Source organism: Hemiscyllium ocellatum, chromosome 7 (genome assembly GCF_020745735.1).
Source record: "Hemiscyllium ocellatum isolate sHemOce1 chromosome 7, sHemOce1.pat.X.cur, whole genome shotgun sequence".
In the NCBI taxonomy this organism is placed as follows: domain Eukaryota; kingdom Metazoa; phylum Chordata; class Chondrichthyes; order Orectolobiformes; family Hemiscylliidae; genus Hemiscyllium; species Hemiscyllium ocellatum.
Window position 1 is genome coordinate 31,617,588 of NC_083407.1, and position 26,934 is coordinate 31,644,521.

The 26,934-nt window shown below is 40.6% G+C and overlaps 1 protein-coding gene across 7 annotated transcripts in view; it reads left to right on the top strand.

The window, feature by feature from the left end:
- The window catches only part of gtdc1 (glycosyltransferase-like domain containing 1), a 360,673-nt gene extending 334,802 nt beyond the window's left edge, over positions 1 to 25,871 (top strand). For 5 of the 7 annotated variants that reach the window (XM_060827108.1, XM_060827116.1, XM_060827115.1 and 2 more), the window contains one exon: positions 23,584 to 25,871. In XM_060827108.1, coding sequence (XP_060683091.1) covers positions 23,584 to 23,667 — 84 coding nt within the window. In that variant the 3' untranslated portion in view covers positions 23,668 to 25,871. Of the gene's footprint in view, positions 1 to 14,649; positions 15,172 to 18,952; positions 19,734 to 23,583 lie in introns of those variants that run through there. The other 2 variants (XM_060827114.1, XM_060827113.1) reach the window with 2 other exon arrangements.
- Positions 25,872 to 26,934: the final 1,063 nt, after the last annotated feature.

The following is a 26,934-nucleotide window of genomic DNA, read 5'->3' on the forward strand; positions in this document are numbered from 1 at the left end:
TGCCTCACCTTGCACTGCACCAGTACTCGGGCTTCCCTTCATACTGCACCAGTACTCAAGTATCCTCTGGCACTGCACCAGTACTCTGGTTTCCCCTCGCACTGCTCTGGTACTCGGGCTTCCCCTGGCATTGCACCGGTACTCGGGCTTCCCATGGTGCTGCACAGGTACTCTGGCTTCCCTTGGCGCTGCACTGGTACTCGGGCTTCCCCTGGTGCTGCACCAGTACTCGGGCTTCCTCTGGCGCTGTACCGATATTCGGGCTTCCCCTAGCGCTGCACCAGTACTCTGGCTTCCCCTGGCACCGCACCAGTACTCGGGCTTCCCTTCACATTGCGTCAGCACCCGTGCTTCCCCTGGTGCTGCACCAGTACTCTGGCTGCCCCTGGTGCTGCCCCAGTACTCAGGTTTCCCCTCACCTTGCCAATACTCTGGTTTCTCCTTAGCTGCGCCAGTACTCGGGCTTCCCCTGGCGCTGCGCCGGTACTTGGGCTTCTCTTTACACTGCATGAGTACTCAAGTTTCTCTTCATGCTGCACAGTCCTCTGATTTCCCCCCACAATGCACAGGTACTCTGGTTCCCCCTCGCGCTACACTGGCACACAGGTTTCCACACGCAACACTCTGGTACACTGGTTTCCCCACACGCTGCTCCAGGAATGCAGAAAAGAAAGAAACAAAAAAGAAAAGAAACAAAAACAACCGGCAGAGCAGAGGACCTTCAGCTGGAGCGTCCTTTCCTGCCAACATCTTGCAAGAAGGAAAGAGTTACCCAAAGGTTTCTAAAATGGGTCAAATTTTGCCTGCAGAATCCAATTTGATTTTTTAAAGTAGCATTTGGCTCAATGAAATTAAATGTAAAAGTTTGTGTCGTTTTCTTTTTCTTCTGAGATCCCTCTGCATGTTGATGCTACTAAGGATTCTGCTCTTTGCAGTATACTTCCTTCCTGCATTAGATTTTCCCAAATGCATTACCTTGCATTTGACTGAATTAAACTCCATCTGTCCCACTTTTTCAAACAAGTTTCTAGCCTATCTGCATCCTTCTCTGTCCTCTGCCTATCCTCCTTACTATTTGCTGCTCCCCCAATCTTTGTGCTGTCTGCGAATTTACTAATCAAACTACTTACATTCTCCTTCAAATCATTTATATGTAATACAATCAACAGGCATCCCAGCACAGTTCCCTGCGGAACACCTCTGATCACAGTCAGAACATACCCTTCCACCACTACTCTCTGTTTCGATATATAAGCCACTTCTGTATCCATCTCACTAGCAATATCACAGATTCCATGTGACGTACCTTTTGTATCAATCATCCATGAAGGACCTTGTCAAAGACCTACTAAAGTCCATTTAGAAAACGTCTACTTCTCTGTCCTCATCAATCATCATTTTCTGTAATTGTTGAGGGTGTACTGTTCATTACAATTAGAACAGAAATATACCAAACTTTTGGTACCATCTTATTATTTGCATGTTTTCTTCTTTATCAAATAACTCTAGTAATAATTAAGTTCTGATTTTAACTCTGATAGGAGGTGATTCGGCAGGTTTCAGGCAGGCCAAGGGGTCTTGCAAGTTTCAGAGTTTAGAAATTTTAATTGCTGGACCTTGTTAGCTGGTCAGGAGGGAGAATGGCAATTTCAAGGGTTAGGTGATTGAGTACCAAAGAAATTGTCCCTGAAATGCAAAATCAATCAATTACTGATTCAAAGGTGTCACTGGACCTACAATGTTAACTTTGCTTTCTCTCCACAGATGCTGCCAGACTTACTGTATTATCCCAGCAATTTCTGTTTTGTTTTTGATTTCCATCTTCTACTCTATTTTCTTTAAATTTAGCATTGTCCTTACTGTATTTAAGGAGAATCTTGTGTTTAAACACTGTGAAGTTAGGAACCTTATTTGCAGGCTCATTACCCATTAACATGAGTAGTCACTTTGTATTGTAGGCATTAATGAAAGGAATGCATCTGATGAAAGGATTTTGAACATTTACAGAATATAGCAATTCCACTTTTAAAATTTTGGTTTTGGTTGAACTTTAATTTGTCCCACATGAAATGCACTGTAAACAACCCTTTGAAAGAATTGCAAGCTTCACTATTCAGTGAAAACTATTTCTTTATTTTAAATGTTAGTAAATTTCCATTGCTTGACCAGATTAATAGAAGACAAACTGTACACAGCACGCTTAGACTCTTTCTGAAACATTAGTCTTGCTATCCTTAGTTTGATTCGTTCAGTTGGCTGGAAAGCTGTTTTGTAATGCAGTGTGATGCTAACAACCTTGGTTCAGTTCCAAAACAGGCTGATGTTACCATGAGGTTGTCCTTTACCTCTCCTCTTGACTGAGGCAGGATGACCCTCAGATTAAAGCCCCTTCAATTTTCTCACTCTAATGGTGCTGTAGGACTGTGGCGACTTTACATTTACTTGCGTATTAGCTCTAGAAAGGCACTCTGTGAATTTTAATTATTAATTTTCAATTAATTCTATTTTGATTTGCCCATATTAAGTTACAGGCTTGATTTTGGACTTTAGGAACGTCACTTATAAAGGCAATAATGGTGGGTAGAATTTTGAAATGTCCTAAGTTTGTTGAATTTCATATTTGGGTTCTATGACTGCATTTGCTACAGTACGAATTGTTGAAGGGGAGGTGATAGCCAAGTGGTATTATTGCTAGACTATTAATCCAGAGACCTAAGTAATGTTTTGGGGAAGTGAAATTATGGCAGATTATAGAATTTGAATTCAATGTAAATCTGGACTTAAGGGTTTAATGATGACCATTGACAATGTTGGGAAAAACCAACATCCTGTTCATTGATGCCCTTGCAGGAAGGAAACTGTAATCCTCACCTGGTTGGCCGACATGTAACTCCAGTCCCTCAGCAATGAGGTTGATTCTTAGATACCCTATGGGCATTTAGAGATGGCAATAAGTGCTGGCCAGCCAGTGATGATCACCTCCTGTGAATAATTTTTATAAAGCATGTTCTATACACTTTTGGTTCAAAAAGTATGTCACAAGAGTGTAATGCTAAAGGGTGATACAAAAAGTGCTTCAACTGAGTATCACATTGACATCAAGATAGATTGCTTGATTAGGGGTTTACATCAGGATTTGAAAACTGATTTCCTGTCATAAACATGCTCTTGATTGAGAAAATTGATCTTGGTGAATCTGGTGATTTTGCTGATCAGTTAGAAATTTTTGAAGGCGTTGATGCATGGTTCCAGTGAATTGGTTGCATTATACAAAAACATTATATTGTTTTATATTTGGCCATTTGTATGGCTGTACAAATTAAGGTGAATGCTAAGTAAGTTATGATATAAACAAGAAACGAACTGCTTCAGAAATAATTTAACTGTTTTTGTTTTGCTGAGAAATATATAGTGAGTAATAGGATTTTAATTAGTGACCTGATCTAGAAACACCGGATTAAAATTTGAGCAGTTAATGAACTTCATCCAAATTTTACAATGCATTAAGCTCTTGTTGTTTGTGTATGGAATGAGCTGCCACAGGAAATGGTAGAAACTAGTACAGTTGCAATATTTAAGCGGCATTTGGATGGGTATATGAATAGGGCTAGATTGGGTTGGGATATCTGGTCACCATGGACGAGTTGGACTGAAGGGTCTGTTTCCATGCTGTACATCTCTATGACTGTATGAACAATTTCTGATTTTTTTAATGCAGTACGTCCTCCCATGTATTTTCTGAATCAGAGCATTTATTTTGGAGCTCATATGTGCCATTACAACAGGCAGTTTTTCTTTCTAAAATTATGGCCATTAGGGCTCAGCATCATGTGACAGGAAGAGCGTAGCTTTACAAGATTATATCACTGACAAGGGAATTCTTCTGGGAAATAATATTTGTGGTCCATTTGAAAGACAGGAAGAACATTTTAGTGAGAAATATTGGACTGCCTTTCATGAGGTTATGTTTTTCCTTTATATGTAGCATATTGGATAATAGATGGCTGGCAGTCCATTACAAGGCAGCAATTCAATCAGGTGAATCTCAAAACATCATAAGCTATATGATTGAAATACTGTCTTCAACTAATTGCTACTTATTATTTGTTATTTGTGATTGATTGTGTATAGATTAATCCTTGACTGTTCTTTATGCCCATATGGAGTAGTGACAGTTCAGACTATGATACAAATGGAAATTTAACAGAAATGTCAAGAAAGTGAGGAAACCAGAGGTTTCATATCGATGCTACTCGCACATCATTACTCTGAGTTGAAAGTTAAGTAAAACTAAGAAGCAGCATCTTATCCTTTATCCTAAAAGAGCAATGTCTGTTTTTACTACATCTAATTTGTTTGCAACTTGAAGAATAAGAAAAGCCATTCTTTTTATACCAGTTCTCCATGTTGGATATGTTCTTGATATCATCGACAGAGAGATTTAAAAAGCAATAATCTTTAAAGATAATTTCTCACATCAGAGTTTTAATGTGACTTTTCATGTATATTAATAATGGTCCCTCTATAGAAATCATCAATAAGTTTGACATATTTCTGATTTCATCCACATTTGTCAAGAAATTGCAACAGTTGTCTCAATTGCTTTTGTTGCTGAGTTTATCATTAAGATGCCAAAAGCCTGGTATGAAAGTGCAGCTCTGGGTCCTAACAACATAGGATGAATATTCACGTTGATGGTCATTTCTATGACATTGATCCTTAGCAGACACTAACAGTTAGCAGGGATACTTCATAAAATTTTATATTTTAAAAACTTCATGAACAGGATGTGGGCATTCCTGGCTAAAGCAGCATTTATTGCCCAATCCTACTTGTGCAGAGGACAGTTAAGAGTCAAACATATAGTTTTGAGTCTGGACTCACATATAGGCTAGACCAGGTAAGGATAGGACCTTCCTTTCCTAAAAGCATTAATGAACCTTGAACAATGATGTTCAGAACTATAGCCATAGCAGTCTCGATGCAAGCAGATAATCTGTGGGGAATAATCTGTGTGTCAGGACAATAACACACATTGAATTGAAGCATTTCCTCAGCCCTTGCATCCATTCCAGGGAAGCCTTTTGCTCTGTCTCAGTGTGATATGGACCCTTCCCAAGAGGAGGCCCTTATCATGCCTATATAAGGAGTTCTGTGGTATGTGACATTTTCTAGATATATAATTCAAGTGTTATTGCTACATTAAAAGTAGAATGGTGTTTCAATGGTTAGCTGCCTTCTGGCACCAGAGACCTGGGTTTGAATCCAGCCTTGGGTGACTGCCTGTGTAGAGTTTGCACGTTCTCTCTGTGTTTGCATGGGTTTCCTCCACGTGCTTCAATTTCCTCCCACAGCACAAAGATACACAGATTAGGTGGATTGGCCATGTTTAATTTTCCATAGTGTCCAAGGATATGTAAGTTATGTGAATTAGTCATGGGAAATGCAGAATTATGGGGATAGGGTGGAGTACTGTGTCTGGGTGAGATGTTCTTTGCAGGGTCACTGTGGGCTTGATAGGCTGAATGACCTGCTTCCGCACTGTAGGGATTCTATGATTCTGTGATATTAATCCTATATTACAGTGTATAAACTGAAAACATTCATGAAGGAATATGTGGAGGAGATTGAACAAATGCCTGTTGTTAAAGTATCGACCATGAAACAATGGAACCAGAGGACATATGAGACAACTGTTTTGGAGACATAACATCTGAATAAATCATTGTCACCTCCACAAATTTCATCACCCTCCTTCCAGCCCTTTATGAACTACTATCCTATGACATTCAGAGTAATTGTGATAAGTAATGGGTTTTATTTATTGTGTGCCACTTCCTTCCTGGCACAAACCATCTGCTCAAGGATGTCTTCTGATTATTTGGGATTTAAATTTGCAACTAGAAGCTAAGACTGGCATATATTGTACACAACATTGCTAGATCTAGTGACACAAAATATAAATCATCTTGCTGGTTGAAGATAGGAATGCAATGTGGGTGCTTCTAAATAGTAAGTCATATTTTGTACCCTATGTTAGTGACATCTTTTTCACTACTTTTTGCTTTGGGGATAATTCAGAAATAATCTTGGTTTTATTCTTCATAGACAGTAAGGTAGTGAAATTCAGGATAACAACGTTCTCTAAACTGTACAAGTAAATACAATTGATTATCTACTTCTTGGATAATTATTTCTGAACAAACAAAATAGTGTTTCAACTCCTATTTTATAATGTTAAGTAACTGAAAAATCACTCCTAAATATCAGTATGACATTAACCCTCTTGCTTACCTTACCACTTTGCTTTAAATTAGCTATAATTTTCCAGGTATCCTTTTATATGCATTTCAGCTGTACATGAGCAAGAAAGTTAATTTACTTCAGGGATGAAGTTTGGTGCTGAAACCTGCATAGGTAAGAGGCAATGTCAACACAGAAGCAGGTCCTGGATGTACAAAATTCAGGTAGGCGAGGTGGCCTGAACAAGCATGTGGACCATGTGAAACCTGCAAGTGGGTCAGGAGCAAAGCATAGCCGGCCCCTCAGAACAGCCAAAAGGCTGAGATGGACATGACAGTAATTGTAGCCTTGACGTCTTTACAACCTGAAGAAAAGGATGCATTTCTTCAGAAGGTGCTCCAGATGCAAAAGCCAACTTTGGTCTGGAACACACTGCCAAACCTGAGGCTGAACTGGAGGAATAGGACCAGGTGAAAAAATGTCCCAGAGTGAGAAATACTTTTACTGCTACCACTAGGTCTTGGAGGTGCCACTGTTGGACTGGAGTGGACAAGGTTAAAAATCGCACAACACCAGGTTATACTCTAATAACTTTATTTGGAAGCACTAGCTTTTGAAGCACTTCTTCTCCCTCAGGTGGTCTACAGGTTCCAAATAAACCTGTTGGACTATAACCTGGTGTTGTGTGATTTTTAACTTTGCTGTAACTAGAGAGGATATTTCTGAAAAATCGTCCAGTGAAAATATATGGGTAGAAGTTACAAATAAGAAAAGAAAGATCACTTTGTTGGGATTGTACTATAGGCCCCCCCCCATAAGTAAGAGAGAAATTGAGAAACAAACATGTGGGGAGATCTCAGATATATGTAAGCAGAATAAGGTTGTAATAATGGGGGATTTTAATTTTCCATATATTGACCATAGGTTTGAATGGTGAAGAATTTGTCAAATGTGTTCAAGAAAATTTTCCTTCTCAATGTGTGGGTACTCTTTCTAGAGAAGGAACAAAACTAGACCTTTTAGGCAATAAGGCAGGGCAGGTGACTCAAGTAAAATTGGTGGAACAATTTGGGTCAAGCAATCATAATTGTAATAGTTTCAAAATGGTTATGAAAAAAGATATATCTTCCATAAAAGTTTTTTTTAAGTTAATTGAAATAAAGCAAAATGTTTTATGGTATGAGACAAGGACTGACAAAAGTTGATTGGAGTTGACTGTTTACACTTAAAAGGACATCTGATAAGTGGGAGTCATTCAAGAATGTGATAATGAGAGTTCAGTGGCACTATGTTCCTGTTAGAGTGAAGAGTAAGGTTGGTAAGATTAAGGACCAATGGAAGAATAAAGATATTGTGGTTCTGGTTGTGAATAAAAGAGAGAGTGAGGACTGCAGATGATGGAGAGTTAGAGTCAAAAAGTGTGGTGCTGGAAAAGCACAGCAGGTTAGGAGCAGGAGAGTTGATATTTCAGGCATAAACCCTTCAGAATGTGAAAGGGGAAGGGGGCTGAGACATAAATAGGGCAGTGGGTTGGAGTGGGGCTGGGAGCAAGATATAGGTGGATGCAGAGCTGAAAATGCGTTGCTGGTTAAAGCACAGCAGGTCAGGCAGCATCCAAGGAACAGGAAATTCGATGTTTTGGGCCAGAGCCCTTCATCAGGAATGAGGAGAGGGTGCCAGGCAGGCTAAGATAAAATGTAGGGAGGAGGGACTTGGGGGAGACGAGATGGAGATGTGATAGGTGGAAGGAGGTCAAGGTGAGGGTGATAAGCCGGAGTGGGGTGGGGGCGGAGAGGTCAGGAAGAGGATTGCAGATTAGGAGGGCGGTGCTGAGTTCAAGGGAATTGACTGAGACAAGGTGGGGAGAGGGGAAATGAGGAAACTGGAGAAATCTGAGTTCATCCCTTATGGTTGGAGGCTTCCCAGGCGGAAGATGAGGCGCTCTTCCTCCAACCGTCGTGTTGTTATGTTCTGGCGATGGAGGAGTCCAAGGACCTGCATGTCTTCGGTGAAGTGGGAGGGAGAGTTAAAGTGTTGAGCCACAGGGTGGTTGGGTTGGTTGGTCCGGGCGTCCCAGAGGTGTTCCCTGAAGCGTTCTGCAAGTAGGCAGCCCGTCTCCCCAATATAGAGGAGGCCACATCGGGTGCAGCGGATGCAATAGATGATGTGTGTGGAGGTGCAGGTGAATTTGTGGCGGATATGGAAGGATCCCTTGGTGCCTTGGAGAGAAGTAAGGGAGGAGGTGTGGGCGCAAGTTTTGCATTTCCTGCGGTTGCAGGGGAAGGTGCCGGGAGTGGAGGTTGGGTTGGTGGGGGGTGTGGACCTGACAAGGGAGTCACGAAGGGAGTGGTCTTTGCGGAACGCTGATAGGGGAGGGGAGGGAAATATATCCCTGGTGGTGGGGTCCGTTTGGAGTTGGCGGAAATGACAGCGGATGATAGGTGGATGCAGGTGAGATGTAGAAGAAAGATGGATAGGTCAAGAGGGTGGCGCTGAATTGAGGGTTCTGGGAGGAGGAGGTGGGGCGGGGGGGTGGGGTGATTTGGAAATTGGTGAAGTCTATGTTGATGCTGTGTGGTTGGAGGGTCCTGAGGCGGAAGATGACGCATTCTTCACCTAGTTGACGGGTGGATTTGCTTTGGTGGTGGACGAGGCCTAAGGCTTGCATATCCTTGAGGGAATAGAAGGGGGAGTTGAAGTGATTGGCTACAGGGTGTTGGGGTTCTTTGGTGGGTACATCCCAAAGATGTTCCCTGAACCGCTTCAGGAGTTGGCATCCTGTCTTCCTGATGTCAAGGAGACCACATCGAGAGCAAAGGACGCAGTAGATTGGGTGAATACAAGAGAATCTTATTTTAGATATAGCCAGTTTGCTTCAATTGAATCTATTCAATCCAATTCAATGTAAAGAGTGTAGGGACATTCTTAGAAAAGAAATCAAGAAGGCAAAGAGGGTACATGAGTTAGCATTGGCGAATAAGGTTAAGGATAATCCAAACAGATTCAACAAATACCTTAAGGACCAGGGGGTAACTAGAAAGAGGGTAGGGCCTCATAAGGATCAAGAGGGTCATCCTTGTGTTGAACCCCAGAAGATGGGAGAGATACTAAATGAATATGTCATGTCAGTTTTTACTGTGGAGAAAGAAATGGAGTCTAGAGAATGCAGAGAAATAAACTTTGACATTTTAGGAACAGTTCACATTACATAAGAGGAAATTCAGGAGGTTTTAGAGAATATAAAGGTGGATAAATCTGGGGGACCTGATCTGACGTATCCTAGAATGTTGTGGGAAGTAAGGGAGGAAATTGCGAGAGCCCTTGCAGAAATATTTCCATCAGCTATAACTATGGTTGAGGTGCCTGCAGACTGGAGAGTTGCTAATGTACCTTAGTTTAAAAAGGTTGTAAGGACAAACTGGGAATCTATAGACCTGTGAGTCTGACTTTGGTTGTGGGTAAATTGTTGGATGTGATTATAAAAGATAAGATTTATGGACACTTAGAGAGGCAAAAATTGATTAGGGATAGTTAGCATGGTTTTGTGCGAGGAAATTTACATCTCATAAACTCGATTGAGTTTTTTTGAGGAAGTTACCAACAAGATTATTGACAGAGCAGTAGACATTGTTTATTTTGATTTTAGTAAAACCTTTGACAAAGTTCCATATGGTAGATTAATTAGTAAAGTTAGGTCACATGGGATTCAGGGTGAGCTTGCCAATTGATACATAATTGGCTTAACATGCAGGAGATAGAGTGTGATGTTGGAAGGAAGCCTGTCACTAATGGTGTTCCACAGGGATCAGTCCTGGGTCCTCTTATGTTGGTCATTTATATAAATGATTTGGATGAAAACATATAGAAGGCACAGTTAGTAAGTTTGGGGATTGGTGTCATTGTAGACAATAAAGAAGATTTTCTAAGATTACAAAGGAATCTTAATCAAATGGTCAATGGGCTGAAAAATGGCAATAGAGTTCAATCTGGATAAATGAGAGGTATTGCATTTTGGTACAACAAACAAGGATACGGCTTATATGATTAATGGCAGAGCCGTGGGTACTGTAGTAGAATAGAGGGACCAGGACTACAGGTACATAGTTCTTTGAAGTTTGCATCAATATAGACAGGGTGGTTAAAAAGGCATTTGACACGTTTGCCTTCATTGCTCAGTCCTTTGAGTAGTGGAGTTGTGAAGTCATGTTGAGGTTGCACACGACATTGGTGACGCCTCTTCTGGAATACTGTGCCCAGTTCTGGTTGCCTGTTATATGAAGGATATTATTAAGTTGGAGAGGATTCCAAATAAATTTACCAGGATGTTGCCAGGTTTGGAAGGTTTGAGGTACAAAGAAAGGCTTTGGATATAGGAGGTTGAGGGGTGACCTTTATAGAAGCTTATAAAATCATGAGGGATATAGTTGGATTAATAGTTTTTTTTTCCCCTAGAATGGGGAATTTCAAGACCTGGGGCATATTTTTAAGGTGAGAAGAGAGAGATTTAAAAAATAGAGGCAATTTTTTTATGCACGGAATAGTTCGCATGTGGAATGAATTTCTTGAAGACGTGGTGAACGCGGGTACAATTACAACGGTTAAAAGACATTTGGATAGGTACATGAATAGGAAAGGTTTGGACAGATTTGGGCTAGGCGCAGGCAAGTGGGACTAGGTTAAGTTGGGATTGCGTTCAGCATGGTCTGGTTGGACCGAATGGTCAGTTTTTGTGCTGTATGACTCTGTAGCTCTATGAAAAGAACAGGTCTACATCTCTGGAATTGGGGGGATGTAGTGATTGAAACAAGGTCAGCAAGGTGGACTTCATAGAATATGAGTTTCCTGATTGGGCCAAATTATCAGCCCCAATCAGGGTGTCCTGGCGGCAGATATAAACAGGAGTGCCAGAGGTTCTGTTCACCCTGACAGCTGGATCTGAGGAAACTGGACCAATGTCATGTACTATGCACATGTAAATTAAGAGTGACTTGAGGATGGTATACTGACCTCTATGTCCAGCAACTCATTGCTGTACCCAAAAGTGACTCGCATCACTCAAAGCGAACCAACTTAGACAAACGTCTTAAAGAATACTAGTAAGCTTGGTGAGGCAAGATAGATAAGTCTTTGATCACAAAAGTAGAGGGGGCACACGTGTTGGAAAAGAACCATCGGTTCATACAATGTGCAGGAGCAGCAAGGTCTTTAGGATTCAGGATTTATGTGCGCATTATTTAGCGTTTAGTATATCTCTGTTCCAGCAGCTCCTGTTCTCGGTTGATCTTCTGTATTTTTAACTACTGTTGAAAAGTTACTGTTACTTGCTTATGATACCTAGATTTAGAATGGCTGGGTAACCATCCTGATCTATGTTACCATTTTTATGTTACCATTGTACAATACACCAGTCAGTAATGGCTGACACCCTGTGTTATCTTTCAAACAAATAAATATTGTTTAGTACTTCTATTTTTAATTTTTTCAGTTAAGTGTCTTGTTGACCAGACATATCTGACATTAGATTTTGTTTTTACTTCATGATATATTCCTGATGTGAATTTATCATTGCAAATCATAAGGGCCAATAATGTGAAACCCACTACTTTGGAAGAGGACTGGACAGTAAATCACTAAATGTAAGAATAACAATTTGTTAACTTGAGCACAGGTGAAATCCTTTATTGTGTACACTCTACTTTAGCCTGCCTTCACCTGTATCATTCAGATTATTAGATAAAGTCACCACATTTCGAGAGGACCCTAGGGCTGGTCTCTCATCGGCAGTTTAACCTAAGAGTCACATGAGAGAATTCATTTCTCATCTCATTCATAGGTTCGATTTAACAGTTTCTTTTCATTTTCAGCTTTGAGAATTTGATAATCTTCCTTGATTATTCATACAACTGAGCCTAGACTTTCTCACCATTAAATAACCCCTTCACGGTTCCAACTAAACAGTTTTGGTCTGGTATTTTCAAACTAAATCCTTACCCTAAAGTCACCTACTTCTTAACTGTTGTGACTTATCTCCATTCTTCAGGAATTGCATTTTAACTCCAACCTGTCACTGAAAATGTAACTGAAAACAATCGCTTTCCAAGCTATGAGTTTTTCCCCCGAACAAAAGTACATGATCTTCTAGCAAGCTAATGCTCTTCTGTGTTTACTCTGACTACCCATAAAATGCCACAAATTCAAAACAAATTCTCATTCATCACTCCAGGGACTTTCTCATACTAGTTAAAAAGAAATCTAGAAATACTGACAAGTTAATCATTAATTTATAGTTCTTTTTATTGACTGGTTAACCTGACATGGGTAGTATGAAAATGCTGGAGTCCATTGTAAAAGATTTAATAGCAGAGTATTTGGAAAACAGATATAGGACTAGACAGAGTCAGCATAGATTTAGAAAAGTGAAATCATGCTTGACAAATCTACTGTAATTTTTTTAAAGATGTAACTTGTAGAGTTAGTAGCGAATGGTTGTGGCTTGCATGGATATCAGAAGGCTTTCAATAAGATCCTGGATTAAAGATTAACTTGTAAAATTGAAGTGCTTTGAATAGGATACTATGCTGATCTGGATGACAGACAGAACACAAAACAGTAGGAATAAATGGATCATTTTCCAATTGGCAGACAGTGACTAGTGACTGTGAGCAGCAGTACTTTGACCCCAGCTATTCACAATGTATATATAATGGTTTAGATGTGGGAGAACTAAACGTAATATCTCCAAATTTGCAGACGATATAAAGCTTAGCTGAAGGGTGAACTGTGAGGAGGATGCAAGGATACTTCAGTGTGATTTGGACAAGTTAAGTGGGGAAATGCATGGCAGAGTAAGTATAAGTGAATAAATGAGAGGTTATCCACTTTGGTAGTAAAAATAGGAAGGCAGATTATTATTTGATAGTTTGGGAAAGGGGAACATGGATGTTCTTGTACGCAGATTGCTGAAAGTAAGCATGCAGATGCAGAAACAGTGAAGAAGGCAATTGGTATGCTGACCATCATAGCAAGAGGATTCACTACAGAAGTAGAGGTGTCCTGTTGCAATTGTACAGAGCCCTGCCTGAGACAGCACCTCTAGTATTGCATGAAGTTTTGGTCTCCTTATCTGAGGAAAGATGTCCTGGATGTGGTGGAATGCAACAAAGGTTTACCAGATTGATTCCTGGGATGGCAGGACTAACATGCAAAGAGAAACCTGGTTAGTTGGAACTATATTCATTGGAATTTACAAGAGAGGTATTTTATAGAACTCATTAAAATTCTAACAAGAAAAGACAGGTAAATGCAAGAAAGATGTTCTTGATGACTGGGAGACCAGAACCAGAGGTACAGTCTAAGGATATGCAAGAAGCCATTTTGGGCTGAGATGAGGAGAGATTTATTTTCCCAGGATGGTGAAAGTGTGGAATTCTCTATCGCAGAAAACATTTAAGGCCAAAACATTGAATGTTTTCAAGAAGAAATTGGGGCTGAAGGTTTCAAAGAGAATGGGGAGAAGGTAGGAACAAGGTACTTTGTTGGATGATCAGCTTTGATCATATTAAGTGAAGTCAAAAATCGCACGACGCTAGAATATAATCCAACAGGTTTATCTGAAACTGCAAGCTTTCAGAGCCCTCACTCCTCCAAAAGCTTTGTCCATCCCAGTCCAACACCGGCACCTCTACATCATATTAAATGACAAATGACAGGCTCCAAGAGCTGAATGGATTACTCCTGCTCCTATTTCCTATCTTTGTATAGATCACCTTACATACAAGGCCAATGGCAATGGTAATCAATCTGAAGAGACCCTATTTCAAGTGGAATGTTTGTCAACTATCAATTCATATATATTAGGTTTTGCTGTTTTAGTTGTCAATGTGGTGAGCTGAACATGATTGCATTTAAGGTGTTCAGTGACTGAAATGAGGAGAGATCTTTAGAGACGACAAATTTAAACCAAGGTAACTAATGTATGTTTGGTCACACTATCCCAAAACCAACCTAAGACCCATTGTTGTCAAACTGTGATACTTTCTGTGTTCAAATCTGACTATTAGAAACCATTTTAAATATAAGCATTCAAGAAAAAAGTGTAAATTTTTCACTCTATCATTTGGACTAGATTTAGATGAAAAAGCCTGCTACCCATGACTCCTCTCCAAATCTCAAATATCAGTAGGGTCGGGCGGAGGCTGTGAGGTGGCTCATTTGAAAAGAGCAGTGCGTTAACATTACGCATGAGGGTCCAAGATGGCGGCATCCTGATAGGATCATGTTTGCAGGGCTCCGCATTGCAACACCGACCTGACAGAGCCAGAATCCATCCAAAACGCTTTACTGTGTGTAAAAACACAGGCAAGGAGATGGAAACCTGAAAAATCTTACTTATTTTTGTCCTTACAGCTGGAGAATGCCAAAGAAAGGAAGAAGCTCGCCCAGGGCCGGGGCCACAGCCTAGCCCTCTGAGGCAGCGGGCTTGCTTACTCACCAGACCCTGTTTGAGGAGCTGACCAAATCTCATGAGGTCCCAGGGAGACAAATCCAGGAAAAACATTGAAGAGAAGATGACTTCTGAATCTGCTATGCTGCAAGACCTGGGAAAAGGACTGATGAGTTTGAGCGCTGGGCTGCAGGGGTAGAGGCATCGACTGACTTCTCCAAGAACCGGATTGAAGCCCTGGAAACACAGGTCCAGGGTCTGTCGGATCTGGTAGACAATCTCGAAAATGGCAGCAGAAGAAAGAACCTGCTCATTGTTGGCACACTGGAGGGGACAGAAGGTAAATGTCCAGTGGATTTCTTCGAGAAGTGGTTCCTGAAGTCCCTTGGTTTGGAGGAAAGAGCCTACCAGATCGCGGCACAAAAGACAGGTACAGATCAGCACCCACGCCCTGACCTGGTAAGATTCCATCATTATAAAGACAAGCAGAGGGTCATGGAAGCCTCTAAAACCCAGGGGAGAGACCCGATGGCGTTGGTATGTAGCGACTCCAGGGTCATGTTTTTTTCAAGAACTCTCAGCGGCAGTGGTCCAGAAAAGAAAGTCCTATGATGGTGCCAAGAGGAGATTGAGAGAGCTTGGGATCCAGTATGCATTAAGATATCCAGCAGTGCTTTGGATCAATCATAATGGATCCATACATTTGTTCGACTCGTCAGAGAAAACGAAGAACTTTGTGGCCACGTTGACATAAGTCAAACGGCCGAATAGACATAGAGGACAGAACTGTTCGGGTTAGCTCTTCTTTAAAAAGGACTTGGTGGAGTCTCCTTTCTAGTAATCAGTTGCGTGAAATGATGTCTGGGATGAATAGAGTATTTATTTTTAATTTCTAAGTTATGTTAAGGGATGGGTGACATATTTATTTTTAGTTTACTTGTCTATTGTATTAGATATTAGATTAGATTACTTAGTGTGGAAACAGGCCCTTCGGCCCAACAAGTCAACACCGACCTACCAAAGCGCGACCCACCCAGACCCATTCCCCTACATTTCACCCCTTCACCTAACACTACGGACAATTTAGCATGGCCAATTCACCTAACCTGCACATTTTTTGGACTGTGAGAGGAAACCCATGCAGACACAGGGAGAATGTGCAAACTCCACACAGTCAGTCGCCTGAGGCGGGAATTGAACCCGGGGTCTCTGGCTCTGTGAGGCAACAGTGTTAACCACTGTGCCACCGTGTTGCCCACAAAATAACTTTGCTCTTGGGATTTTTCTTTTCTCTCTACCAGGTGGTCGGTGGATGTGGTGCAATCCTTGCTGGTAGCAGCTGAGAGGGCAATTGGGATGGTTAGTAGGGTTGTAGGATGTCTTGGTAACCCTTTGAATGGGAGGGGTAAATTCCTCTAATCAGTGCCTTTGGTGATTTTTGTTTGTTTTTCTGTTTTTGCAGTATATAGTTTTTATGAGTTTTGTAGATCTGATGGATGTAGTTATTTTAGTCTGTGTGGGTTTTGTGGATTCTTTTGCATTAAATCTCAGCGATCCGTAGTTTGGGTTCCTCCTCTGTGGAGTCTAGGTGGTGCTGTGGAAGGTTATAGCTAAGGATGTGTTTAGGTGGTGCGCTTGGAATATTAAGGGGAGTCATTTGCCTGTCAAGAGGAAGAAGGTACTTTCCAGCCTTCAAAGGGAGAGAGTGGATGTGCTTTATTACAAGAACCACACTTGGATGATGCAGAGCATTTGAAGTTGCAACAAAAAGGGTATGACAGTTTATTTCTCTTCTTTCAATAAGAGGAGTAGAGGGGTGGCCATTTTGGTTGGAAAGAATCTCCCATTTAAGTTATTAGAGTGCATGAAAGACACTCATAGTGGGCGGCACGGTGGCACAGTGGTTAGCACTGCTGCCTCACAGCGCCCGGGTTCAATTCCCGACTCAGGCGATTGACTGTGTGGAGTTTGCACATTCTCCCTGTGTCTGCGTGGGTTTCCTCCGGGTGCTCCGGTTTCCTCCCACAGTCCAAAGATGTGCGGGTCAGGTGAATTGGCCATGCTAAGTTGCCCGTAGTGTTAGGTAAGGGGTAAATGTAGGGGTATGGGTGGGTTGCGCTTCGGCGGGTCGGTGTGGACTTGTTGGGCCGAAGGGCCTGTTTCCACACTGTAAGTAATCTAATCTAAATTCACGGGAGATTTGTGATCCTTAAAGCTTTGATACATAGGGAAAAATATGGGATATTAAATGCTTACTATCCCCTGGCCCACCCCATCAAATTCTTGACAAACACACTTTCTAGACTGGTTAACCTTGCATCTCAACATATTATTGTAGGAGGGGATTTCAACTGTCTCATAGATCCTATAGTAGACAGACTGCCCAATAGCCCGTCGATATCTTCTTTGTGATCCAAACAGTTACGGGATTTGTGTGCTGAATTGGGGTTGGTAGATGTTTGGAAGCTCCTCACCCTATTAGCAGGAACTTCACGTTCTTTTCAAACCCACATAAATGCCATACGAGGATTGATCTTTCTCTGACCCCTGCAGCACATCTGGGTTCGGTTGCGTCATATACAATTGGCAATATTACTATTTCCGATCGCATCCCAGTATATTTAATGGTTAAGAGTAAGGATACAGTGGTAGGCTCGAGGCACTGGTGACTGGACCCCATCATCCTTAAAGGTAGCTAGTTTATTGAATTCTTTTTTTTAACTGACTTCAAGCTTTCTTAGATATTAATTCAGGCTCAGCCATTAGCCCATCCATTCTTTGGGAAACAGCTAAAGCCAATGCTAGGGGTGAGTCTCCTATTCACCCAATAAGAAGCAACAGACTGGTGAGCAGCAATGTTTGCTCGCGATGCGTCCAAAAGTAGCTGAAAAGGTGTACTTTGACAGGCCCTCACTAGTTAAACTGCAGAGGATCTGGTACACTGAACTCCAGGCTCACACGGACAGCCAAGAGGGAGCTTACATTTTTATGTCAAAGGCTATTTGAGCATGGGGATAAGCCAGACAAGTACCTAGCATATCTTGCTAGGACAAGGAGTGCCCCCCCCAAGCCATTACCTCAATCAGAGAAGACACTGGAAATTTGACTTGCGATTCTAAAAGGATTAATGCAGCATTCTGGAAATTTTACGCTGAATTATACCATTCTGAAAGCTAGAGAGTGGGTGGGCTAGGCTGGAGTCCTTTATTAAGAATTTGGGCCTTCCAGCAGTGACGCTTGAACAAGAGTTGTCAGAGCAAGAGGTGCAGGAGGCTGTCAGACAGCTCCAGAATGGGAAGGCTCCTGGTCCTGACAGGCTCCCCAGTGAGATCTATAAAGAATTTGTAGGTATATTGTCAGAGCCAATGCTTAGTATGTTTAACGACTCACATAGTCGTGGCCTCCTCCCACCATCTCTAAGAGAGGCGAACATCTCTCTCTCATCCTTAAAAAAAGGGCAGGCCCCAGAGGATTGTGCTTCCGATAGACTCATTTCACTTCTGAATGTTGACTTCAAAATTATATCCAAGACTCTGCCATTAAGGCTAGAAACTATACAGCCCTCCATCATCAAGGAGGACCAGATGGGTTCATAAAAGGTCGCAGATCGATGGACAATGTCAGGAGGTTACTTAACATGATCCAAGTATGTCAACAGCAATCGATACAGGGATTGGTGATCTCCTTAGATGCGGAAAGGTCATTTGACAGGGTCGGGTGGCCATATCTTTTTCATGCTTCTAAACGGTTTGACCTGGGAGAGACTTTCATTAAGTGAGTGGAAGTTTTGTATAGTGATCCTCTTGCTGTGGTCCTCGCCAAAGGTGTATGGTCAAGCAATTTTAATATTTGTAGGGGCAGTTGACAGGGCTGTCCCTTGTCACCACTGCTTTTCACATTGGTGATCGAACGACTGGCGAAGGCAATATGCAGGGATCCCAACATAACCGCTCCAGAAGTGGGGACGAAGTCACATAAGATCGCACTGCATGTGGATGATGTTCTTATTGTCTTATCAAAACCCAACAGTTTCAGTGCCACATCTGATACAATGCATCAATCTGTTTGATGGCTTCTCGGGTTATAAGATCAATTTTGCAAAGTCAGAGGCCATATCAATGGGTTGTCTCCTGAAAGTGCCTGATCCTGAGGGCAGATCTCAGTTCCTCTTTAGATGGTCGCAGGAGGGCTTTCTCTACTTAGGTATATTTATTACTCCCATATTTGATCAGCTATTAAAGCCAATTTTGCCCATTTATTTGACAGAATCAAGCAGGACCTTCGTAGATGGGAGGTGCTTCTGATCTCTTGGACGTTGAGATCGCTTCTGAAATATGGGAGGATATCTGGGAAAATGAAAGAAAGATCTCAATTTGTAGCAGGGCCCACAACATGCAATTGAAGATTCTCCTCAGGGTCCATCTGTCCCTGACTGCCTTGCTAAATTTAAAGCGGGAACATCTTCAATGTGTCCTATATGTAAAGTGAGCATGGGCACGCTTATTCATTGTCTTTGGTCCTGCCACAGACTGCGGGCATACTGGAGTGTTGTGGTAAGTGAAATAGAGAAGGCCTTGGGGACGAAGGTGGAGATGGACCACCTTCTTTTTGGCCTTATTCATTCTTTTTCATTAGATGCACACTAGAAAAGCCTTTTCAGCATCCTCACTTTTTGTGCCAGAAAGAATTTTCTATTAGGGTGGGACAATCCCGCGGGGTTGGCGGGTCAGTGTAAGCTAGTCATGGAGCACATACCCTTGGACTTTCTGACGAGTTTGGTACACCATATAACTGAGAATTTCTATAACACATGGAGGCCCTTTTTGAACTATATGGGTACAGGTTTGTCCGCCATACTAATAAGAGCCTTTATATAGCCATGGCAATTCTATATAATGGATTTGGTATCCAGAGGGGAACTACGAACGTATGAATATGTATAAACTTATGCGCTTGATGATCGAGGGCTATTGATTGCTGAGCTGTGTTATGGTTGTTATCATTATTATTATGAATATTTTCCTTTTTTTGCTCAGTTATTAGTATTTATTTGTGTAATTAGCAGGTTTTTTAAAAATTGGTTTGAATTGTTTGGTTTTGTATTTGTTGTAATATTCAAAAGAAAAAAGCTTTTTAATAAAAATACATTTTTAAAAAAATATGCGCAATCCTATCTATTGAAAAGAGCCTAAATTTTTTGATTTGATGGCATTGTTAACTTGATTTTTCCCAATCTTTTACAGGATTGATTTAAAATAAATTTTATCTATCTGCAGTTAAGATGTAAGCGGCATGTGAAATGTTACAAAATAAATCAAAACTAATTCTCCATTGGTAGCTATTTGGACTATCTACTTATCAAATTTGGTAGCTCATGTAACCTTTTTATATCCAAAGACTATTCAGTCATGCTGTTCTCCTTGGCAGTACATCTGAGCACTGTAATGAACTCCACATGGTAAACACATGAACTAGTTCAGCTTAAGTTTAATTACTGCAATAGCAGAATTATGCTTCAACTTTTGCTCTGAACCCCATGTCTTCCATATGAGTGAACATGTAGCCAAATGGGCTTCTAAAATTTTAGAATGTTATTGTCTTGAGATTACTGTCATAATGAAAATGTTAACAGCTGATAAAGGCCTTTGATGAAGTAAATAAAAAGAAAAAAAGAAAACCCCACGTTTATAGGACTTTTCAGGACCACCAGATGTCTCAAAGCATTATATGGCTAATGAAGTACCTTTCAAGTGTAGTCACTGTTGAAATGTGGGAAAGCAGTTCAATTTGCATACAACAAACTGCATTGTGATAATGACTGGATAGTTCTTTTGTGTGATGTTGATTGAAGGGTAAATGTTGGCCAGCGGAACAGGGATTACACCCTCCCTTGCTCTTCTTTAATGGGATCTTTAAACTCCACCTGAGCAGGCAAATGCCTTGGTTTAACACCTTATCAATGGAAACTACAACAGTCCCTGGTGCTGCACTGGAGTATCATTATTTTTAAAGGAAAGTACAAATAGTAGTCTTATCTACTGCAATTCTGGGACTCCTGGTTCTGTCCAAATTTGCTCCTATCTTCTTATTTAAAAGCCTGACAAACTCATCACTTGCCCTTTTGCATTCTCCTTCTTAACCATCTGTTTTTCCCTTTTCTCCAATTCAGTGTTCCTTCTGTTCCAAATGTGAAGTGCTTTGAGGTATCTTGATGTACACAAACAACATTGTAGGAGTAAAGTTGTTATAATAAATAGGTCATTACATATAGAAGCTAGACCTGTTAAATCACAAGTTATTGCTTATGATAAAATAACTTAACTTGAAACTTTCACATTCCTGGACATTCGAAAGTACTTCATGGTGAATAAGGTACTTTTGAAGTACTTTCATTATGTGGGGAAGTTCTGCCACCGGGGATGCACCAGTTAAATTGTTGCAATGATGGTTGAGGAATAAACAATAGCCAGAACACCAAAATGACTACCCTATTTTTCTTTGACTGTTGCCATAGTATAGTTTATGTCTCTTTTAGAAAGCCAGATGGGGCCTCCTCTAAAACACTATACATTTCACAATGCATTCCTCCTTGAAGTGTCAGCATAGATTATCTGCTTTAGCCTCAGGAGTGGAATCCACACATTTCTGATTAGCATGAATGTTACCACTGAACTAAGTCTGACACTTTCAAACCTTGATTGGTCTATTGTAATTGGGGCTAGCACTCAAAGATGTCTTCACGATCATGGACAGTGTACAAATAAGGTTAACAACCAAAATGGGGGATTATTGATGTGAGGAAAGGTTAAAAAAAAAGTGCTCAACAGTGAGTTCTTCATTTTCTTGGTACTAATATAGATTTTAAAGTATTTTAAAATGAGTTAGAAAAGAATTATGGAAATTGATTTAGAACCAGTGAAGGTTGATAAACAATGGAATGACCTAGCCATTCCTGATGAAGAGACAAATGTTGCATCTCTTGCATTTGCATGAAAGAGGGCTTGGAAAAGAGAGAGGATATTTTTGCTTGGTAAAGAGAGAGTGGACATAGATAGCTCCTCTTCTCTTTTAAAATTGGGCCACAGAATATTTTATATTCATCTTCAAGGCTGTGCAGAGATTCAGCTTATTGTCTCCACAAGATGACACTTCTAGTAGTGCAGTACTCCCGCACTGCTGCCTTGGAGTGCCAGCTTTGATATTTATGCTCAAGTCCTGGAGTAGGAGTTTTTGTTGACTTGAGCACACAAACTTGTGGCTCAGAGCAAAGTGCTGACAACTTAGTCAAGGTTGACAATTGTTCAGAAATTTTAAAAGCAGCAAAGAGATTCGATGTTCACTGTCATTATTTGAATGACATGCCTTTTTTAAACCAATCATTTCCCACAAGATCATATTCAGTTTGTTTTTTTTTAATTCAGGAGGTGGCTGTATTTTCTTCTGCCTCTAAATGTTTAGTGCAACGTCAAATGAGTAAACGGGTTGCCAGATTATCCCACCCACCACTGAGAAAAGATGGCGAATGAAAAGAATCTCTTTATTGTAATCTTCCAGTTTCAGCTGTCCGGATCCAGGTGGAAATGCACAGAGACAACTCCATTGTCACTGCCTCTGCTGTTCCAATGCAAACTTGCCATTGAGAAGCAATCTGTTGTAAAATCTTCTTTACCTCTGTTTTACCTCATGAATAACCACAAGGCACAAAACATGAACCTAACGCTATAAATGACCCGTGTACAATGAATGGTTTAGCTTCTTGAAGAACCACAGATGAATACGAGCAAAAGATATAATCTGAGCTCCTCTCTCTAACTAGAGCAATACAGCAGTATTTGGTGTATTTGTGTAGATATTTCCTTTTCTTTAAAAGTTTATTCCTAAAACATCAGTGTTGTTACCCTGCTGTAGAACTAAGAAAATTTTTACCAGAGGCTTTTATACAACTGCAGTCAGTACCATTATGCTTACACCAACAGGAATTCATTTTGTAGGGTAGAGTAAATCCATTGTTTTCCTTTCCTAAATTGACGTACAATATTACCAACAGGCAATAAAAAAAAACAAACTGTGGATGCTGTAATCAGAAGCAAATTCAAATTGCTGGAAAAGCTCACCAGGTCTGGCAGCATCTGTGGAGAGAAATCAGAGTTTATATTTCGGATCAAGTAGCCCTTCTTCACATGGAAAGGGTCACTCGACCTGAAACTTTAACTCTGATTTCTCTCTACAGATGCTGCCCGACCTGCTGAGCTTTTCCAGTAATTTTGATTATTTCCAATATGCTACTGTTTTGAACAGAGCCTAGGTTAGACTGGTTCTGGAAAAGCACAGCAGGTCAGGCAGCATCTGAGGAACAGGAAAATTCATTCCTGAAGGAGGGCTTTTCCCCAAAATGTTGATTTTCCTGCTCCTCGGATGCTGCTTGACCTGCTGTGCTTTTCCAGTACCACTCTAATCTAGGCTCTGATTTCCAGCATCTGCAGTCCTCACTTGTGCCTACTGTTTTGAACAGTTCTGGCAAAATTATCCAAAACTTGGGTCACATCCTCAGAATCTATGCACGAATCAGAGCCGAAGTGCTGTTTCACTACAAGTGCAGCAGAATTCAAGCTAGGTACACTCAGCTAGTTGAGTTAGTCGGAAGAACCGGTGACCATAATAGTTTGAAGTCAGCAATTTGTAACCATGTCACTGAGTTCTAGTATTGTGTGCATTTAAGTTTGAGGCTTTTCATTTTCATTAAATTGTCTTTATGTAAAAGAGCAGCATTGATGGAAAGGTGCAATGTAGTAAGTGCAGGTTTATTTTTTCTAAGCACACTGTTGAGTACTTTATTGTATGGAGATGTAAAAGGAAATTTCTTTGTCCTTTAAAAAAGTTTCTGTTCTTTCGTATAGGTTGACTTGGCCCGTTTTTCCTGGGTAGTTCTTCGTGGCAAATTCAGGTCTCTGCTCGCAGCAGAAGCTGGAGAAGATTTGTGACAGATGGATTTAAGTCACAAACTTGCAGCCTTAGGCAGAATCTGTGGAAGTTTCCAGAGTGTGCCCATATTTACCTGATCAGAGAGAAAGAAAATCTGCAGAGGAAGCTGAGCCTGGCTGCTTGTCATAGCTGACACAGAGCCATCTGCCACAAACCTGTGGCGGCTTTAGATCTCCGATCCCTGCCACCACCCAACCCAAATTAAATACAGATTCATAGCAAAGTTACGATGGTTACACATGTCCCTGTTTCACATGCAGGAGACTATCTGTTCAAAAATATGTGGCCTGTTGTGTAACCACATTCATGTATCCCATATGTGGTGCCACATTGAATTTCCGGTCGAATCTGTTTTTATCCTTTGTACTGTATGACATGGTGCCTAAATACTTTCTTCTTGTGGACTTGATGGCAGCCAAGCTGCAGCTTCAAAAGCTCACACTTGGCTGTGTTTATACCTAGGTTGCCAGGTTATCGCTCGAGTCCTGTCATGTCCTCAAAGGGCCACAGGGTCTGAAAGGAGGATCAGAGTGCTCGCGGACTAATCGGGCAACCATCCATGAATTGTTTTCAGGCAAAGATTGCTTCTGTCTTTTTTTTATTGTGAATTAATCAGTGTGCTGCAAGGATTCTTTAGCAAAGGTATTAATAAGAAGTCTGGCAGGTATTCCCTTGATTCACAGTGTTGCATTTGCAATTAATTAATTTTAGGGAAGGCTAAAAGATAAACAGCTGCAATTCAAACTAGCATTGAGAATATGTTGTGTGGTGCCATCTATTTGATGCACTGTAAACAGGGATGTTTTCTTCCCTCTCCGTGTGCAGACAGCAGGAACTATCAAAATCTACCTCCAACAAACTGTTTCCTAACTGATTATAGCTGTAAGCAGATGCAGATTCAAGTATTTGAATGAAAAGCACAATTAAAGAGTAACATTTGCTGGCATAAATACTAAATAAATGTCCAGAAATATTCAGCATTGGTATTGCAGTATTAATTAACACTTGCCCAAAAGATTGGCAAATTGAGCCCTTTTACTTCTCGAATACCTCTCAGCTATGTCACGATGCAAAGGGTTTTTTTTAAATCATGCAGTAGTGCTGTTTGGGGTCATAGCTTTCTTCTCAGCATCTCTTCAGTGATACTGTATCTCTGTCGCTTACAGCAATGTTTTTTTGGCTTTTTAGATAGACTTGGCTTTTTACTCTGGAACGCTGATGGTATGACACCAGGCCAGGAAAATATAAGCAGCAGTAAAAAAAAACTTGGCGAGATAGGACACAATGAATCTCTAGTTTATGTACTTAATTTTAAGAAAAATGTTTCATGAGTAATGTTGTTTGTTAGGAGCAGAATGTGCTTAACTGTGGCATTAATAGACTTCGCAGAGGTTACTCAGGCCCCTGGGTACATCACAAAACTGTCCTCCTACACGATAGAGCGTGCAGCTGCAATTTAGCCCCAGGCACACCTACCCACAGTCACTATCTAATGCATTTTACATTTGTGCAGATGAAAAAGAGGAGGACTTTGCACTCTTTGTTCCTTTGTACCTCACATCAGCTGCCACATGGAAACTGTAGTGTAGGTTTTTCTTTGTCTTTAATCTGTAATTAGGAATTCTGTGTATAGTCTCTTCATTGTGGTTGCCGTCGGAGTTGACAAATATTACTAAGGCATCATGGTAGTCAAGTATAAGGAAAAGAATATTACATTATACCAGTGCTGGGAAGTTTTGGGAGGAGCATTCATTGTTCCCAAATTCAATTCTCACTTGAATGAATCCCCATGTCTGCAAGAATATAAACATGGAAAGGATACACATGTTCAAGACAAGTAAAGAAGAACAAGGAATATAGGAAATAATGTTCAGGAATAATTTCTTTCACCTGGTTATGACATCAAAACAAGAAGACATTAATGCAATTTTTTCATCATGACTGAAAGTGTCAGACTGATTCAGATGTGCACGTTTGCAGTGCGAAGAATGCACACCCCAAATCACAGTGGCAAGCTTTGTAAATAAAAAAAAACCTATGGTGGTGACTGCTTCTAAGTCAATAGTGATGAGTTTGATATAATTAACTCTTGATGGGCTGTCAAGTAATTGTGGAGTGAATGTAGAAAATGTTAAATAGCTACTCAAGTTAATAGGATTTCTTCTCTTTAATAAAATGTTCCATGCTAGCCTGAAGTTTAAGACCTGCTGCAAATATTTACATTATATCTGTTGATATAGTTATTGCTCTTTTAGCGCAATTAGTGTGATTGTTTTATTTTTAAATGTGAAATTAGTTGGCCTGCAAGATTAAATTCTTTGAAATAAAAACATTTGAAAACCTGTCAATGAATGTTGTATTTTTAAAAATTCAATACAGTTTAGACTGTGTTCAATGAATTACAATCCACCACTTTCTGAAACTGTTTACAGAATAATTGTATTTCTGGTTAGAAATACATCTTTGGATTACCATAGTATTTGCAAGAAACTCCACAACTTAAATTCTGTGATTGAAAAGTATTAATCAGATCATATGATTGAGCCAGCACACTACTTCCATCAATCAAATCAGTTTTGTTGCACCCTTTGTTCTCTGTGTAACAGGCCTCAATCTAGGGATCCTTTGTGTTTGGTTTATAAAGTTACATTACAAAAGGGTTTTAAGATTTCCCTGCCGTCTTTTCTTAAATGGGACCTTTTGATCCTAAACCTGCTGTGGCTAGTGAAATCCTCACCCATTCTTTAGCGTCGCACATCATTGGAATTTGAATAGACCTACCTGAAGGTCTTAACTTTCCACACAGCGTTAGTTGTTCTCCAGTTCAGTCTGTTGTTCCTGTGGACAGAAGGGGGTCTTGGGGCACTTTTTGTCCATCTTTTGAGTGACCAAAGGTGCTTTCTATGTGAGTTATATTCCCCTGGAAATAAATAACCAGGAAGAAAGAAATCCATATACCTCATTTCCTGCTTTCCATGTTTAGAGCTGAGGAGCAGGAGGTCATCTTAACACACCAGTATACCTTAATACCTTTAGACATTGGATGCATAGAAACCCGCTGAATGACTCCTAAACTTTCATTGTGTGCACCAACCCCTACTGTGCTGTGTTACAAATCACACTGACAAAGGAGCGTTCACTCCATTCCCTATACCTTGATTGAATTTTTTTAAATTTACAGAAGGATTCCTTTATTTCCATACCAGTAATTCTTTTGGGATCTTACCCATTAAGATCCAATATAAAAGTTCTACAACATTTAGAAT